Source organism: Mustela nivalis, assembly GCF_964662115.1.
Source record: "Mustela nivalis genome assembly, chromosome: 2".
NCBI classification, from domain to species: domain Eukaryota; kingdom Metazoa; phylum Chordata; class Mammalia; order Carnivora; family Mustelidae; genus Mustela; species Mustela nivalis.
The window spans coordinates 162490359-162507918 of record NC_139021.1 but is presented as its reverse complement, the minus strand read 5'-3'; the positions used below and the strand labels follow the sequence as shown (position 1 = coordinate 162507918).

The 17560-nt window shown below is 42.8% G+C and overlaps 1 protein-coding gene across 2 annotated transcripts in view; it reads right to left on the bottom strand.

Annotated features, from left to right (window-relative positions):
* SLK (STE20 like kinase) overlaps positions 1-1485 on the bottom strand; it is a 62796-nt gene extending 61311 nt beyond the window's left edge. For both annotated transcript variants that reach the window (XM_082722602.1, XM_082722603.1), the window contains exon 1: positions 1078-1485. In XM_082722602.1, coding sequence (XP_082578728.1) covers positions 1078-1227 — 150 coding nt within the window. In that variant the 5' untranslated portion in view covers positions 1228-1485. The remainder of the gene's footprint in view (positions 1-1077) is intronic.
* Positions 1486-17560: the final 16075 nt, after the last annotated feature.

Sequence of the window (17560 nt, the reverse complement as noted above, 5' to 3'; positions counted from 1 at the left end):
TACTTAGGAGAAAAATGTTATCATTTCCACCAATGGACATTAAGTAAAAAACAACAGTAAGTACAGGGTCAGAAGATGAGAGTTCAAATCTAGACTGTAACTTAGGTGACTTTAAAAATTTTCTGAGTCTCAGGGTCTGGGGGTGGGGGGCCGAATTACGTGAAAGTGACTTAAAAACTGCAAAACCCTGTATAAAAGTAAGTTATTTATGTTTTCACTTCTAGGCAACCCTGTGGGTCCTTCCTCCTGAACTGCGTCTCATAAAAACCTCACCCTTCAGGATGAAAATATTCCAATGACATCATTCATACACTGCTTATGAAATAACAAACAGTTAACGCTAATCCTTCACGTTGAGACATCAAAACTCAACTGAAATAAATATACATAAAAATATGTCTGCATATATGGGTATTTTTAAAAATTTCTTAAGCACTAGTATTGACTTCTAGTCAATGACTGCTGTAATTATATTTAGAAACTAGTACCAGATGCAGGTTTTCTTCTGGAAAATTTCTATCAGAAATTCCATTCCGTTTTGGAGCATGCTGTCAAGCAACCAACTGAAGAAGAGCCTGCAAGCAGCAGTCACTCTGCTCTCATCCAAGAAGACGGGTTGTGTATTAGCCACAGATAAAACCAAATACATGCGTCTGGACCCTAAAAAGGGAACTGCTTTAGTCCAAGCATCCTATAAATGAATGCGAACAGCTATAGACCAATAAAAATCCACTGAAAAGCAAACCGAGTTTCTGATTTTGAAAACCAGACCCCTCCTTTAAACTAACGAACCCCGTCGTTTCCTTTAAAGTTTGACAGAGGAGACTCTATAACCCTGCCTCCTTTTAGCTATTAGTCTCAACTACAAAACAGGCCCCATTTTGTTCAACCTTACACCCTCCGGTCTTGGCTACTCCTTGGATGAGAACCTCAATAAAGTTCTACTGTACCTTTACGAAGTCAAAAGAAGGGGCAAGAGACGGGAAACGGACCAGGGGAGCGAGAAATCCTCGTGCCACTCCGGACCAGGGGCAGTTTTATCTTAACAAGTGCAACTTCCCGTTTTCTCCTTCTTACCTTGTACACTTTTCCAAAGGCTCCGTCCCCCAGTTCTCCTATGATTTCCCAAAACTCCTCGGGGTTCAGATCCCTCTTCACATGTTCGTATTGCTTCTTCTTCTTCTCGCTCCCCAACTTGAAGATCTTACGGAAATTGAAGAAGGACATTTTTCCTCCTGGCAGAGTTCCTTGCACTTAAGGACTAAAGGCAACAATAAAAGGCAAAGTTTCTCCTCCCTCTTCTCCGCGCGAGCCCGGCGGGCGGGCGGCGACCGCAGGCGCGGGCTTTCCCGGCTCCCGCCGCTCCGGCCGGGCCGGGCCCCGGGAGGGCGGGGCGCGACGCGGGCTCCGGCCCTCGGGACGAGGACGGGGGGGCCTTTGCGGGCTGCACGGGCGGCCCCTCCGCCGAGCCCGGCCCGCGTGCCGTGCGGGTGGGCGCCGGGCGCCCGGCCGGCGTGCCGTGCGGGTGGGCGCCGGGCGCCCGGCCGGCCCTCAGGGGGCGGCACCTGCCCGGACGCTAGTCCCCACCCGGGCCGGCCCGACGGGTTCGAGCGGTCCGGACGTCCGCGGTCGCCGCGGCTTAGGCCCGTGTCACGGCGAGTCTCCTGGGGCGGCGACCACTCCGCGTGAGGGACGCGGCCGGCGGCCCCCAAGCCGGGTAGTCGACAGGCCGAGCTCTCCCGCCTCGGGCCACTAGCCCAGGGTCGCCTCCGCAACCGTCTGCTCCCGCGGCGCGAGGCCCGCGCGTCCCTTCGGCTCTGAGGCGCCGCCGCCGCCTCGCTCGCTCCCCAGCCCACACAGCCTCGTCCTGGAACGCGCGCAGACGCCGACGCCGCAACGCGCCCGCGCTCCGTCGGCCGCGCGCCCCGCTCACCGCGCGCTCGCGCGGGGGCGTCCCCTCTGGCCCCGCGCACGCGCGTTGAGCTCTGCCTTGTGGCTGCCGGGAGGGGCTTGCGGGCCGCCTGGAGGGGCGTGGAGTATGGGCGCCGGGACTCCGAGCCCCTTGATGGTCGCTCAGGTTTGCCCTCCAAGCTCCAAATCCTTGTCAGCCCACCGCTCTGGTGGCGTTGCCGGGTGGACACGACCCTGTTGGTTACGCTAGCCGATGTTGCCTCCGTTGTGGATCTGGAAAATTTATGTAAAGAGTGAAAGGGGAGCTGATGTTTGGGGCCCGAAGGTGGAACTTTTCCTCTCTAAGGGGTCCCAGAGTATTGTGAGAAGGGGGTCTGTTTTGTGGCTGGGAGCTTGGGAGCCAGAGCTTGCCAGCTCTGTGACCTTGGGCGGGTAACCTCTCCAAGCTTTAGTTTCTTCATGGTGAAATGCAGACCCGGGAGAGTTGTGGCGAAGAATAAATGAGGCAATAGATCTAAGCCCTTAACATGCTGCCTGCACAGGCAAACGTTGTTTTCGTTCTTGCTGTTGGTACAAGTGTGCCGGTAAGAGAGGCATTGATACATAAATACAGCTTAAGCCCACTTCTCAAGTGATGACCGCGACACTCCCTTGAGGGTCATCCACCTTCTCCTATCCACTTCCACAGTCGTAACCCTGGTGCCACCCTTCGTGACTCCATCTGAACCACTGACTAAGAACTTCACTTCTTGACCTGGCTCCCGGCCCCTTGGGCAGCCTGAGTGGAAGACTGCCTAGGGCCCTGATGTGGGCGTTGGCTCAAGTAAACTGGCTGGTGACCTGCCTTCCCCTCCTCCCGCAGAAGAGAGCTCTTTCAGGGCAGTGATTTGTTGCTCATCTTGGTATCCAAGAACCTGGCAACCTTCCTGACTTATAAGGGGAAGGCAGATCCCTGGAAGGAAGGAAGGAAGGAAGGAAGGTAGGTTGGTTGGTTATCAGAGAAAATGTTGTGTTGCTATCTATATAACACCCCCCGCAACCATTTTGCCTTCCAGCCCCAAAATGGCACAATAAACTCCTCTTTCAGTAAGGTTATGATGATTGTGGATTTTTTTTTTTAAGATTTTATTCATCTATTTCACAGAGAGGGAGAGAGAGATCACAAGTAGGCAGAGAGGCAGAGCGGGAGGGGGAAGCAGGCTCCCGACTGAGCAGAGAGCCCGATGTGGGGGCTCGATCCCAAGATCCTGAGACCATGACCTGGGCCGAGGGCAGAGGCTTAACTCACTGAGCCACCCAGGTGCCCCTGATTTTGTTTTCAAGATCCCCTTGTCTTTCAAATAGTTTTATTGAGGTATAATTGTTATGCAATAAGTTGCACGTATTTTAAATAAACATTTAATGTTTTGAAAAATGTATACATCTGTGAAAACAATACCATAACCCATTCTAATTAGTGTCATTTATGTAGGTGGCACTACATGTAAAGGTAACATACTCATTATGGAAAATTAAGAAATGCACAAGGAATAAAAAGTACTGTAATTCTACCATCCAGAGATAACCATTGGTAAGATACATACAGTATTTCCAAACAGAATTTTTTGGCTGTGCATTAACTTTATTTTTTAACTGGGATAAAATTGTATTGCATATAAGAGTTTACATCCTGTACTTTTCATATTCCAGTATTATTAGTAATTATTTTCTTCCATCATGAGATATTTCGATTACTTAGAACTTTTCTCTGTTTTAGATAAAACACTGATAAATACTTTTGTTTACAAATATTTCCTTGGGATAAATTGCCAGAAGTAGATTTGGGTCAAAGGGTATAAACCTGTTTCCTTTTTTTTTTTTTTTTGTTCTTTTCAAAACGGAAAACCCTTTACTGTTTTCTCAAATTAAAAGAGAGCAAGCATATCCTTGCTGTAAATTAATTCAAATAATACAGAAATTATCAACTACAAAGCTGCCTATCATTTTCTCCTGCGTTCCCCTCCCCAACTTCACCTCCATCCTAGACACTGTGAAATTTAAGCCTATGAGCATCAGGGAACTTTGGGGATGGGTGTGTAACAAAAAAGTTCTAAAACTGGATGGTGGTCATTTTTTTTAAAGATTTATTTATTTCAGAGAGAGCACGTGTACATACACAAGAGCATGGAGAGGGACTGAAGGGGAGGGAGAGAATCCCAAGCATACTCCTCACTGAGTGCAGAGTGTGAGGATGGAAGCCCCACAGGCCACCAGATCCCACCACCATGAGATCATGACCTGAACTGAAACCAACAGTTGGATGCTTAAGTGACTGCACCATCCAGGTACTCTTGGATTGTGGTGATTATTGCACAACTCTATACATTGACTAAAAATGATTGGATTGTACACTTACAATGGGAAATTTTATGGTGTATAAATTAAGCAATAATAAAGCTACTTTTAAAAAGTTAGACTTATAGAGATATATTTAACCATATTTTTTCTATGCATACACTTTTTTTTTTAAGATTTTATTTATTTATTTGACAGACAGAGATCACAAGTAGGCAGAGAGGCAGGCAGAGAGAGAGGGAGGAAGCAGGCTCCCTGCTGAGCAGAGAGCCCGATGCGGGGCTCGATTCCAGGACCCTGAGATCATGACCTGAGCCAAAGGCAGAGGCTTTAACCCACTGCGCCACCCAGGCACCCCAATGCATACACTTTTTAAATATAAAAATAGTATCCAGTATGGATCATGGACATCTTTCCATGACAAATAGATCAGTCTAATCCTTCTTAATGTGTGCAGGGAGTCCCAGTGTACAGCTCTACCATAATTTATTTAACCATTTCTTTACTGTTATGTGTATAGGTAGTTTCCAATTTTGGGTCATCATAACACTGCAGTGAGCACGAATATGCAAACATCTTTGTATTTCATTTGTGTATTATATTTCCTTACTACAAAATTCAAGTGGAATTGCTGGGTCAAGGACCATATTCATATTAGAACTTCTTTTTCCCAAATTGGCCTCTACAAGGTTGTGCTAATGTATACTTCTACCAACCACGTATGAGAGTGCCAGTTTTACCATACCCTCAATAGCACCAAGGTATTGTCCCATATTCTTAATGTTTGCCAAGCTGATAACCCAAAATAACCTCTAATATGCAATTATCTGATAATTAATGGTGTAACCCCTTTCCAAATGTATGTTGGCTGCCTTTATTTCTTACTCATCATATCAATCAATAATATCGAATGATGTTAGTATTGTATCAATGAGGTGATGAAGTCCAATATGTTTTGGTGAGATGATCATGGAGTTAATAATAGCTTATACATTTTTTCCATGAAGTTATAGCCACAGAAATTATTTAATAATACCAGAGGAGATGTCATGTAGACAGATTTAGATTTTCCCAGTAATGACCATGATATTGAGATGTTTATGTTATTTATAAATTATAATTTGGCTTCCTTGAATTTTTTAACCCTTAAAAGTGAAGTTTAAGCAGTGGCCATGTATTCATTTAGTACACACATTTTGGCTCCACCCACCTTAAAAATAGTTTAAAACATTCTCACTAACACCTGGGTGAGGGGAGACCCGTCTTCACCATTTACGAGATGACTAACCTTCACGGATAACCATTAGGATATCATCAAAAATTGAAAATGTGTTGAGTGGTTACTACATGACAGGCTAAGTGCTAAGTGGTTTTTTTCACCCATCATCTCATCTCAACCTCCTATCAACCCAGTAAGGCTGGTGTTATTGCTGACCTGATAGAAAAGCAAGGAAAACTGAGAGTTAAATAACACGGTCATTGCCTCAGAGGTAATAACAGTAGATTGGAACTTAAATCTGAGTCTTGGGAAACCATACTCCCTAGCATTTAGCAAGTCCTTTGAGATTGTTTCCTTAGCCTTTCTGAGCTTCTGTAATAGCTGTCTCACAGGACTGTTAGCACTAAGATTTCTTTCTCCTGCCTTTCTTAATTTGAAAACATACTCTACTCACTGTCTCTATGTCTTTAACTCCCAAACACACATGTATGTGGGTGTGTATTTCTGGGTGTATATGTATGTGAGTATATACATGTATGTATATTTGTGTATGAACATGCGTACATATATTGTGTGAATGTATGTATAGGTGTGTGAATATATGTGTATATGGGTATGTGTAGGTACTTTCCTGTGTGAAAATGTGTATATGTGATGATATGTGTATCATAGGCCAGGGCGCTTTGAAGGCAGGGACTGATTCTTGTTCATCCTTACATCCCATGTGTCAAACTCAGTGTCTTCCAATTCCATAAATTTTTGTTGAATAATGAATGAAACTGAAAGAACTTTATGCCTACTGAAAGTAAATTACATGTCCATTTCTTTCCTCTTCCTTATTTCTGACTTGGGCACTAAATTTACCAGCACATTCTTTAAATACTACAGCATAGGTTACATGGAAGTAGCAAATTCCTTTGGTGTTCAAGTGCTCTGTGGTGTAAATACCTTTTTCTGTCCTTGTAGAGTTATATTTTTAGGAAGCATTTTTTTCAGGTATTTTAAGAAAATAACCTGCAATTATAGCAATTATTCTCCTAAAATAGGATTGTGTGTCTTTCAGGAATTCCAAATCCGATTTTTGGTTATTTTTTTCCTATTTTAAAGTAAACAAATCACCTGATTTAATTGTTGTTGTTTCAAAAGGGGAATCTAAAAATATCCTGCTTTCCACTTCATCTCCCTTTTTGCGTCATACAACATTGGTACACTCACACTCCCACCCTCTCCTCATTCCTAGCTACTTCTGCTGAAATGAATCATAAGCTTTTGGCAGTGTAATGGCAAGTCTTAACATGTTCAGATCTTGAGAAATTAAAAAATGAAACTGTACAGACATACTTCTTTTACAAGTGGCATTCAAATTACAGTTTAAAAAACGTAGACACTAACATCTTTTGAACCGTAAAGACTTGAATGGTCAATATGGAATTTATTTCATCCAGATATTAACTAACTGCAGAATTCGAGAAGTCAGTCCTCTAGAGTTGATGAAAGCTTTTGTGCTATTTTATTGCTCCGTACTCTTATGTATTGTATGTCTTCAGTCTTTGTTTCATAAGATATATGTTGGATGTGATACTTTAGAGCACTGGCTCAAAATTGTTTGTCCTGTCATTAACTGGCTCTAAGGGCAAGTGGCTTCTCAACACTGAGTCTTACACATGAGCTTCAGTTTTTAACAGAGACGGCTTCAGGGAAATGAAACCATTCAGAATCACCCAGAAAATAGGAAAACTGATCAGGTAAGATTTTTGTAGCAGTTTGCCTCTTCAAAATGATCAAATGATCTCTAAGAGCCCTTGCAACTATAAAATTCTGTTCTCATTGTGAGCCTAACTTCAGTTGCCTTACATATTAGTACCTGTGTCCATTTTTCTTCTTCTTTTTTTTTTTTAAGATTTTATTTATTTGACAGACAGAGATCACAAGTAGTCAGAGAAGCAGGCAGAGAGAGAGAGGGGATGCAGGCTCCCTGCTGAGCAGAGAGCCTGATGTGGGGCTCGATCCCAGGACCCTGAGATCATGACCTTAGCGGAAGGCAGAGGCTTAACCCACTGAGCCACCCAGGCACCCTGTGTCCATTTTTCTGATCTAATTGTGACTAAAGAGTAAATAAATGCAGCTGGAACTTAAGAAAGCAGGGCGTGTCTGTCAAAAATCATTGAGAATCCTATGTACACTGAAAAAAAATTTTTTTTAATTCTGAGAGAGAGAGAGGCAGGGGGAGAAGCAAAGGGAGAGAATCTTAATTAAGCAGGCTTCAGATCCGGTGCAGAGCCCAATCTCACAACCCTGAGATCCTGACCTGAGCTGAAATCAGGAGTCAGATGCTTAACCGACTGAGCCACTTAGGTATCCCTGAAAATTTTTCTTGAGATGACCCTTAATAAATTTACCAAGTGAGGGACTCCTGAGTGGCTCAGTCAGTTCAGCATCTGCCTTTGTCTCAGGTCACAGTCTCGGGGTCCTGGGATCAAGTCCCACATCTGGCTCCCTGCTCAGAGGGTCTGCTTCCCCCTCTTAGCCCCCCTCCAACTCGTACACATACATGCTCTTTTTCTCAAATAAATAATATCTTTAGGGGCACCTGGGTGGCTCAGTGGGTTAAAGCCTCTGCCTTTGGCTCAGGTCATGATCCCAGAGTCCTGGGATTGAGTCCCGCATTGGGCTCTCTGCTCAGCAGGGAGCCTGCTTCCCCTCTCTCTCTCTGCCTGCTTCTCTGACTACTTGTGATCTCTGTCTGTCAAATAAATAAATAAAAATCTTTAAAAAAATAATATCTTTAAAGAAAAAAAAAAGAAATTTACCAAGTGAGTTGAGAAATCCTACTACATGCATTATCTAGGGAAGGAGGGATATTTTCAGAGTAAAGTCAATGCCTATCTTCTATGAGAAATGTTCAGGCTTTTGCTCTAAAGAAATAACTTCCCAGGTCCTTGCTACCTTCTTGCACTCTTCCTCATTTCCTCTTCTGCTCTTTCAGAATCTGACATCTCACCCAGGTTTTTAATGAATACTTTGTGACTGCAAGTTCCTCTTTCACAAAGCTATCACAGCAATTACAAACCCCAGTTTGTGGTTTATTACAGCAAATTATTAACACAATCATGAGACACTCCCCATTTGTCTGGAAAATCACAATCTTCTCTATTTCCATGGCTCATTTTTCCTATTGCTACATGAAGAAATGAACCAATATAGATTCCTATTAGAAGTATATTTGTTCTCAATATATATCCCTGTGAACTTCATTTCTAACAAAAATGGACAGATTATTTGTGATGGAGTGTTCAGCTGAATACAAAATATGTATCCCATATTGACTTTTTAATAACTATTTAAAATTAGGGGCTCCCAGGTGGCTCAGTCAGTTGAGTGTCTGACTTGATTTCAGCTTAGGTATTTATTTATTTATTTTATTTAAGATTTTATTTGAGAGAGAGAGAGATTGCGCATGATTGGAGGGAAGGGGCAGAGGGAGAGGGAGAGGCAGATTCCCTGCTGATCAGGGAGCCCTATGTGGGGCTCCATCCCAGGATCCTGGGATCATTACCTGAGCTGAAGGCAGAAGTTGAATCGACTGAGCCACCCAGGTACCCCTTAGCTTAGCTCTCGGTATCAGGGTCATGAGTCAAACCCCACATTTGGTCTCCAGGCTGGGCGTGGAACCCATACAAAAAAAAAAAAAAAATTGCTACCTTTTATTCACTCCCTCACTGAACTGACAGTGTGATTTTCAGCTATATGCCAGACAATCTCCTAAGGACTGGGGAATCAGAATCAAAACAGACCTAATAAAACAAACAAAAATCTATACTTCTTGGAATTGCTATTCTAGATGGATAAGAGGGATTTAAACAAATAATAAAAGAGATAGTATCTTCTAGCCCAGTGATTCTCAATTAGGGGTGATTTTGTCTGTTCTTCAGGCCCCCAGGATATTTAGCAATTTCTGCAGACAGTTTTGGTGGTCACAGCTGGGGAGGGGGATCCTATTGGTGTCTGATGGGTAGAGGCCAGGGGTTCTGCCAAACATCGGGCCCAGGCCTTAAGGAACAATCCCCACCATACCCCCAACAAAAAGCTATCCAGCTGAGGTCAAGAACCCCTGTACTAATCTTTAGGGTTAGGGGTCAGAATGTTGATTACCTTTGGGGGGGTAACTGGAAGAGGGCATGAGGTGGGGGAGGCTTCTGGATGCTGATTACATGAGTGAAATTTTTATGCAAAAATCCACTAAACACTGCTCTTGTGATTTCTGTTTCTGTAGGTATAATTTACCATACATAGTCACTGCATTCTTTGAAACTCCTTCCATCAAGACATGAGGGGTCAATGTCTCCTGCCTTTGAATCTTGGATCTGTGACTGCTTGATCAATGTCATAGAGCTGAAGTGAGACTATGCCAGCTTCCAGACGCAGACCTTAAGAAATCAGCATCCTCCACTTCCCATCACTCGGGACACCTGCTTTTGGAATGCAACCACTATGAGCCCAAGAAGCCTTAACAGCTGGTGGGGAAGCCCTGGGTGGAGATACCTGTGTGGAAAGAAACAGAGGCCCCAGACCTTCAGAACTGATTGACCTCCCCTGAGAGCTGGTATCAACCTGCCAGCAATGTGAGTAAACCATCCGGACGTTGGTCTTTCAGCCACTAATCAAACCACCCCAGCTGACATCAAGTGAAGAAAAGCCAAGCTTTTGCCACTGAGCCCTGCCCAGATTGCAGATTCATGAACTAAATAAGCGACTCTTGTTAATTTAAGCCATAAAGTTTTAGGGAAGTTTGTTAAGCAATAGTCTATAACTGGAACAACATTAAGTAAATCAGAATTTTACTTTAAAAAGTAGGACCCTAGCCACATAACTTTTGGAAATGCTTGGTTAAATAAAACTTTAAAGGTTTTCTTACTATGGAACTTTTAATGGGCTAATGTGCTTTGTGTTTCTGCATGAAGAGTAGCCAGTGTTTCTCAAACGTTTTTAACCCCAGAATCTGTATTTTAAGGCATAATCTGGGAGGATTGGGGCTCCATGGGCCAGAACTTAAGAAAACTACACTAACCTTGCAGTAATTCAGAGTTAATATCAGCATAGTTTTAACTGGAAAATTCATATGTGATACAGTTAATTCTGGTAATAAGGTAAAATATTTTGAATTTGCCTAATGAAATATTTTTTAATTAGTTGAAAAGTTTGATGGTAGTTAAGTTTGATGGTAGATGACATACCAGCAGTTATTTCAAAGTCCCTGAGGTCATAATCAATAGCTACATAAATTTTTTATTTAATTTAAAAATTTTTAAAGATTTTATTTATTTGACAGAGATCACAAGTAGACAGGGCGTGGGGGGCAAGCAGGTTCCCCGCTGAGCAGAGAGCAGAACGAGGGACTCCATCCCAGGACCCAGGGATCATGACCCAAGCCAAAAGCAGAGGCTCAACCCACTGGGCCACCCAGGTGTCCCAGCTACATACTTAAAAAAACAAACAAACAAACAAATAAAAAACACTAAATCCCATTTTACTTGGAAAATATTAGCAGGAATGTATACTCTGATTGAGATGTTGAATGTTACCAAGTGCTTTCCATATTTCCTTAAATTCTTACTTGGTATCAGGTTGAACTATACAACCTGATACAAAGTTGGCTGTTTATTTGTGTAGGCCTTAAAAGCAACATTGGACTGACGTGGATAAATTGAGGAAGTGTATCCTGTCTCATGTCTGGTGGAACTCAAGTTTATTCTTCCTGGTCATCATCCAAAATCAAATGGAGGTTTTGTTTTGGTTTTCGTATCAAAGACCAACAATCCTCAGTTCCCTTATGTCTCAGCCCAGGCATTTCATTTCAGCATGAGAAAACTTTGGAATAAAACATGGTGCTGGGATGCCTGGGTGGCTCAGTGGGTTAAGCCTCTGCCTTTGGCTCAGGTCACGATCTCAGAGTCCTGGCATCGAGCCCCACATCGGGCTCTCTGCTCAGCAGGGAGCCTGCTTCCCCCCTCTCTCTGCCTGCCTGCTTCTCTGCCTACTTGCAATCTCTCTCTGCCAAATAAATAAATAAAATATTAAAAACAAAACAAAAAACATGGTGTTAAAGCATAGCATTATGAAGGCCATTATTATTATTATTATTATTATTATTATTATTATTATGCTGACCAGTTTCCCAGGAGCCCCTTGGCATCATTCCCCTTCAGCCTCTCGGACCCTCTGCTGACCTGTGGAGGTAGAGTTCTCCAACCAGTCTTCTTTAGTGCATGCTCACTCTAGACCTACAGTGCCTTGCTTTCCATCCCAGAACTTTACCACCAAGTCTTAGCCACCCGTATCTCTACCTGATTGCTGGAAAAGTTCTTGTCTCTGTGAACCTTCATCTTCAAACTGTGCTGACAGTAATCACTGCACTCCCAAACCAACTGAGTTAAGAATTCTGGTTTCTAAATTTCTCTTTGGCTGATGGAAAGACCATTTTATTTAGGCTTTTGTGTACCACACAGAAGCACACCACCAAAAGGGCAGGAGAAGGCTGAAATCCAGGCCCCATTTCATTAACGAGGTTGAGTGCCTGGGAGTCTGTAGCCCAAAGAGACATCTTTTTCTGGATTTAACAAAGGTGATTTATAAAGTAGTGTTTGCACTGGCTTCTAGTGTAGCCCTCTGGGGCATCATTTGAACAACCAGGATATTCTCTTCCCTATTTTTTCTGTTACCTCAGGCTCTGTCCCATTCCGTAGTATTTCAGACATGTCCTTTAAATATGAGAGATTTGACGAGTGACTTCTGAAACAGTCTGTGCCCTCAAGTTCTATGATTCCATATTCTGTTGTTGCTATCTCTCCTCTTCTTATGGACTTGGTGGCCTATCTCTACCTCAGAAGCTGTCATCTACCCCTGCGACAGCAGACTCTTCAGTTCTTTCTGATCTTCCTGGACATCATCCCCTCACTCAGAGAGATGACCAAACACCCAATTAAAATTTAAAGGTAAGTCCTATTGACCTCTCTTACAACTTTTAAAAGAGTTGAAAACTATGATCACTTTTTAAGTGATTTTTAGGTCATTTTTTTTTTTCCTCAGAGAAAAATCCAAAATAATTGTAACATGTTGTATATACCTCACTGGAAAAGATGGAGTCCCAGCTCAGAGAGCTAAATCACTCTTCCTCTGCCTTTTTGGTCTATACAGGCCCTCAGCAGGTAGATGATGTCCACCTGCCTTGCTTTGGATGGGTCTCCTTTCCTCACTCTACCGATTCAAATTCTGATCTCCTCCACAACACCCTCACAGACACACCCAGAGATAAGGCTTGACCGCTATCTGGGCGTCGCCTACCCTAGTCAACTTGATACATGAAGTTAACCATCACACCATACCACGTAACACTACTCTGCAATGAAGAGAACGAATCGTTAGATGCATACAATAACAAAAAATTGTACTGAGTAGAAGAAGCCATACAAAAAAAAGTACATTCCATCTATACACTAAATGGAAACTAAAATGCAAACTCAAATATAATGATAGAAAGCACATCAATGGTTGCCTGGGGTTAGTGGGGAGCAGTTACACAGAGTCACATGGAAACTTGGGGGACAGTAAATATGTACCTTAGTTTGATTATGATGATGGATCCACAGGTCAATATATATGTCAAAACCTACCAAATTGTACATTTTATTTTTTTTTTAATTTTATTTATTTATTTGAAAGACGGAGATCACAATTAGGCAGAGAGGCAGGCAGAGAGAGAGAGAGAGGGAAGCAGGCTTCCTGCGGAGCAGGGAGCCCGATGCGGGGCTCGATCCCAGGACCCTGAGATCATGACCCGAGCCAAAGGCAGCAGCCCAAACCACTGAGCCACCCAGGCGCCCCCCAAATTGTACATTTTAAATATGCAATTTATTGTTCCAGTTATACCTTGATGAAACTGAAAACCTGGGTGCCTGCAAGACTCAATCCGCTTAAGCATCTGCCTTTGGCTCTGGTCATGTTGTTGGGGTCTTGGGATTGAGTCCCGCATTGGGTTTCCTGCTCTGCAGGGAGTCGGCTTCTCCTTCTGCCTCTCTTCCCACTCATTCTGTCAATTTCTCTCTCTCTCTCTCTCTCTCTCGCAAACAAATAAAATCTTAAAAAGAGAAAGAAATGGAAAACCACATTTTAATCATGTTATTTAATTAAATAATAATTATCATCTAATTATTGTAATCAATTCATGATTATTGGGACCTTGTACCTTATTCAAAATCAACTCATAGGTTTGTCTTAATAATAATAATAATAATAATAATAATAAAACCAGGTTTATATCACAGATGTACCTAACTAGCGTTTAGACTCAGGGTCCCTAAGCAAGACATTAAGAAATGATCCTTCACTGGTAATTGAAAATTGAAAATCCATTTTCATAGAAAAGACAAATTGTAGCATGGAGGGGTGAACTGAGGGAGCTTTGGTAGTCCCATTATCCCTACTGGCAACCATGCCCTCCATTCTTTGAAATGGACAAATATTATAGATGTAGTTTTTCTCAACATTACACAAAATGTTATGTAAATAAAGCTTGGAGGTAAGTCCTCTGACTTCCAGTTCCAAATTAGTAAGACTCCCATTCCCACATACAATTCTAGGTCACCAGTAGGAGAGACTTAGCCTTTTTGTGCCCCTTCCTATAATATGGAAACCACTTGGGTGGTTTTCCTACCTGCGATTAGCACCAATAATTATGCTGAGATTTGTAGAACATTTTGCTTCTAAGCAGTATTCACTCAATTTCTTAAAACATGGGCTCTGAGTGGAACCCTGCAAGCTCTTTGCTCCCACTGAAACTTCCTGCCTCTCTCAGGAGACCATCCTAATTCCATTGTACAGCTTTGCCTCTCAGATGTTTGCTGGTTCGCATAACAACGAGGATTAGGAAATTATTAAAGGATAAAGACTGCTTTGAAGCCAAGTATTACCAGACCAACCAATCTTGCTAAACCCACAAACTCAGAAGCAATAGCTCTCTTCCAGAAAGCTTTCCTTGTCTTCCTCTCGAGTCCCATGATTTACTTTCCCAAAGGGAGGTTATGTTCCATTATGTTTTGATAGCATCCAGATTCTCCAGATAAACTCATTTACAATGTGGTACACTCCTGTAAACCAGGCCATCTGAATTATTTTCAAATTACTCACCCTTTTATTGAGCTGGCAAAACAGGCTAGCTGGATTACTAATGTAAAAGCACTGCAAGGTGATGTTTCTTCAGCTTCAGTGAAACGTCATTTTTATTAAAGAAGGAGGGTTTCTGTGTAGTCAGAGTATTACTTTTTGCATGCTATGCAGAAAGAAAAATTCAGTCTTCTTTTAATAAAGATTGGGTAACAAATTTAAAACTGTTTTAGTAGCAGTCTCAAACAGTGAGTGGGTGGAAGTAGGGTTTGGAAAGAAGGAAGGAAGGAAAGTAAAAAGGAAGGAAAAGAGGGAGGGAGAGAGGGAGGAAAGTGATATTTCTTTTTTTTTTTAAGGTTTTATGTATTCATTTGACAGACAGAGACCACAAGTAGGCAGAGAGGCAGGCAGAGAGAAAGGGGGAAGCGGGCTCCCCACTGAGCAGAGAGCCCGACGCAGGGTTCCATCCCAGGACCCCGGAATCATGACCTGAGCTGAAGGCAGAGGCTCTAACCCACTGAGCCACCCAGGCGCTTCTTTTTTTTAAGATTGTATTAATTTGACAGAGAGAGACACAGCGAGAGAGGGAACACGAGGAAGGGGAGTGGGAGAGGGAGAAGTAAGCCTTCTGCCAAGCAGAGAGTCCCATGCGGGGCTCAAGCCCAGGACCCAGGAATCATGACCTGAGCAGAAGGCAGACGTTTAATGACTGAGCCACCAACGCACCCCAGGAAAGTGATGTTTCTGATATAGAAGACATTTCATCATTTACAGTTTGCTGAATATGAGAGTTAAAAGAGTTCAAAAAGACTGACAACTAGTTGATGTTAGTTGAGGGGCGCATGGGTGGCAATGGGTTAAGCGGTGATTTCAGCTCGGGTCATGATTTCATGGGTCTTGAGATCAAGTCGCGTGCCAGGATTCCTGCTTATTGGGGTATCTGCTTGAGATTCTCTCTTTCCCTCTTCCTTTGCCCCTCCCCCATCTCTCTATCTTGCAAAATAAAATGTCTTTTTTTTTTAAATGATGTTGGTTGATACCTTAATATGGGAAGCCAGAGTTGAGGACCAAGAGCCCAAAGCCAGTGCTGTCCTTAACTGTATCAGCTGTCTTTGAAAGAGCTGTGTGGGGTTTAACCAACAAATCGGAATGTTGTCAGACCTACAGAAAATGGGCTTTGCTACAGAAATGGAGCTGAATGTGTCACCCATTTCCCTTTTCTGAAGGGCTTATTTCCTCAGGTGCCATTTCCAGAAATGGCTCCACTCAAAAGCTTCCTCTCCCCAGGTCACCTGGTCCTTCTGAGCAATCTCAGCCATTGACTGATTGCTGCCAGGGTCCATGAAGCCTGGTCCTTCCCCCCTGGGAGTCAGGACAGCTCTGAAGGGCCATCCCAGCCCCAGAGATCACAATGGGTTTCACTGACACTGTTTCACGGTGTACCTTCTTCCCACCCGATCCTGCTTCCTTCCTTTCCCCTCTCTTCCACGCATGTGGAACCTAAAAGTGCTTGCCAAGTCATAAACTTCCAGCACACCTATCTCTGTCTTTGAGCTGGCTTCCCCAGAGCCTCTTTTTTCCCCAGCTTTTTTGAGACATCATTGACGTGTAATATTGTGTAGCGTTGAGATGTACAACATGTTGACTTGATACACTTACATATTGCAAAATGACTGCCATCAGAGCCTTTAGCTAACACCTCCATCACTTCATGTAATTACCGTCTCTTCTTTTGTGGTGAGAACATTTTAAGATCTACCCTCTTAGCAACTTTCAAGTACATAATGCAGTATTATTAACTATAATCACAGATCCCCAGAATGTATTCATCTGAAAGCTTGTATTCTTTGATCAAAGTCTCCCTTTCCCCTCCACACTGCAACCCCTGGTAGCCATTCTTCTGGTCTCTGTTTCTATGGGTTCAGCTCTTAGATTCCACATATAAGTGATATCCTACAATATTTGTCTTTCTCTCCCTGACTCATTTCATGACCCAAGCCAAAGGCAGAGGCTTTAACCCACTGAGCCACCCGGGGGCCCCAAGAAGGAACCACTTTTAACTATTGCTTATATTTCCTTCCAGAAAGGCCCTTTAAGTCTGCAACCACATATACATACATGTTATATATTTTTTTTTTACCACGGAGAGTATACTATGTAAGGGTTGTGCAACCTGACTGACTTCATTTTAAATATATTCTGTGTATCTTTTCATATCATTACAGATTTCCGCAGAGTGGTTCCATATTATATCATTGTATAGATAAACCATATTTTTTTTAAACCAGACTTTCCTACATGAACAAGTAGGTAGTTTTCAGTCTCCTCTTTCACAAATAATATTGCAGGAAACATCCTTGAACGTTATCTTTCCCCATTTCTGCGGCCTATCTATAGCATAAATGTTAGAAATAGAATTCCTAGATCAAATGTTGTGAGAGTTAAAAACAAATTTTAAGGGGTGCCTGGGTGGCTCAGTGTGTGAAAGCCTCTGCCTTCGGCTCAGGTCATGATCCCAGGGTCCTGGGATGGAGCCCCACATCAGGCTCTCTGCTCGGCGGGGAGCCTGTTTCCCTTCCTCTCTCTCTGTCTGCCTCTCTGCGTACTTGTGATCTCTGTCTGTCAAATAAATAAATAAAAATCTTTAAAAAAAAAACAACAAATTTTAAGACATTGTCACATTGCTTCCCTAAAAAGCGGCCTCAATTTAAATTCCAAAAATTCCCCAAATCAATGCAAGAGAATGCCTCTTTCCTCACACCCTCAGCAGCTATGGACATAACAAACATTTTAGTCTTTGCCAAAAACAATAGATGTGAGATATTGTTTCACAGGTTCCCTGCAATCCCATGGGGTGCCTTTGTACAAATTTTAAAAACGTGTCCCCTTGGGTGAATGAATTTTAAAAATTCCTTGCGCCAACCTCACAGTCCTGCA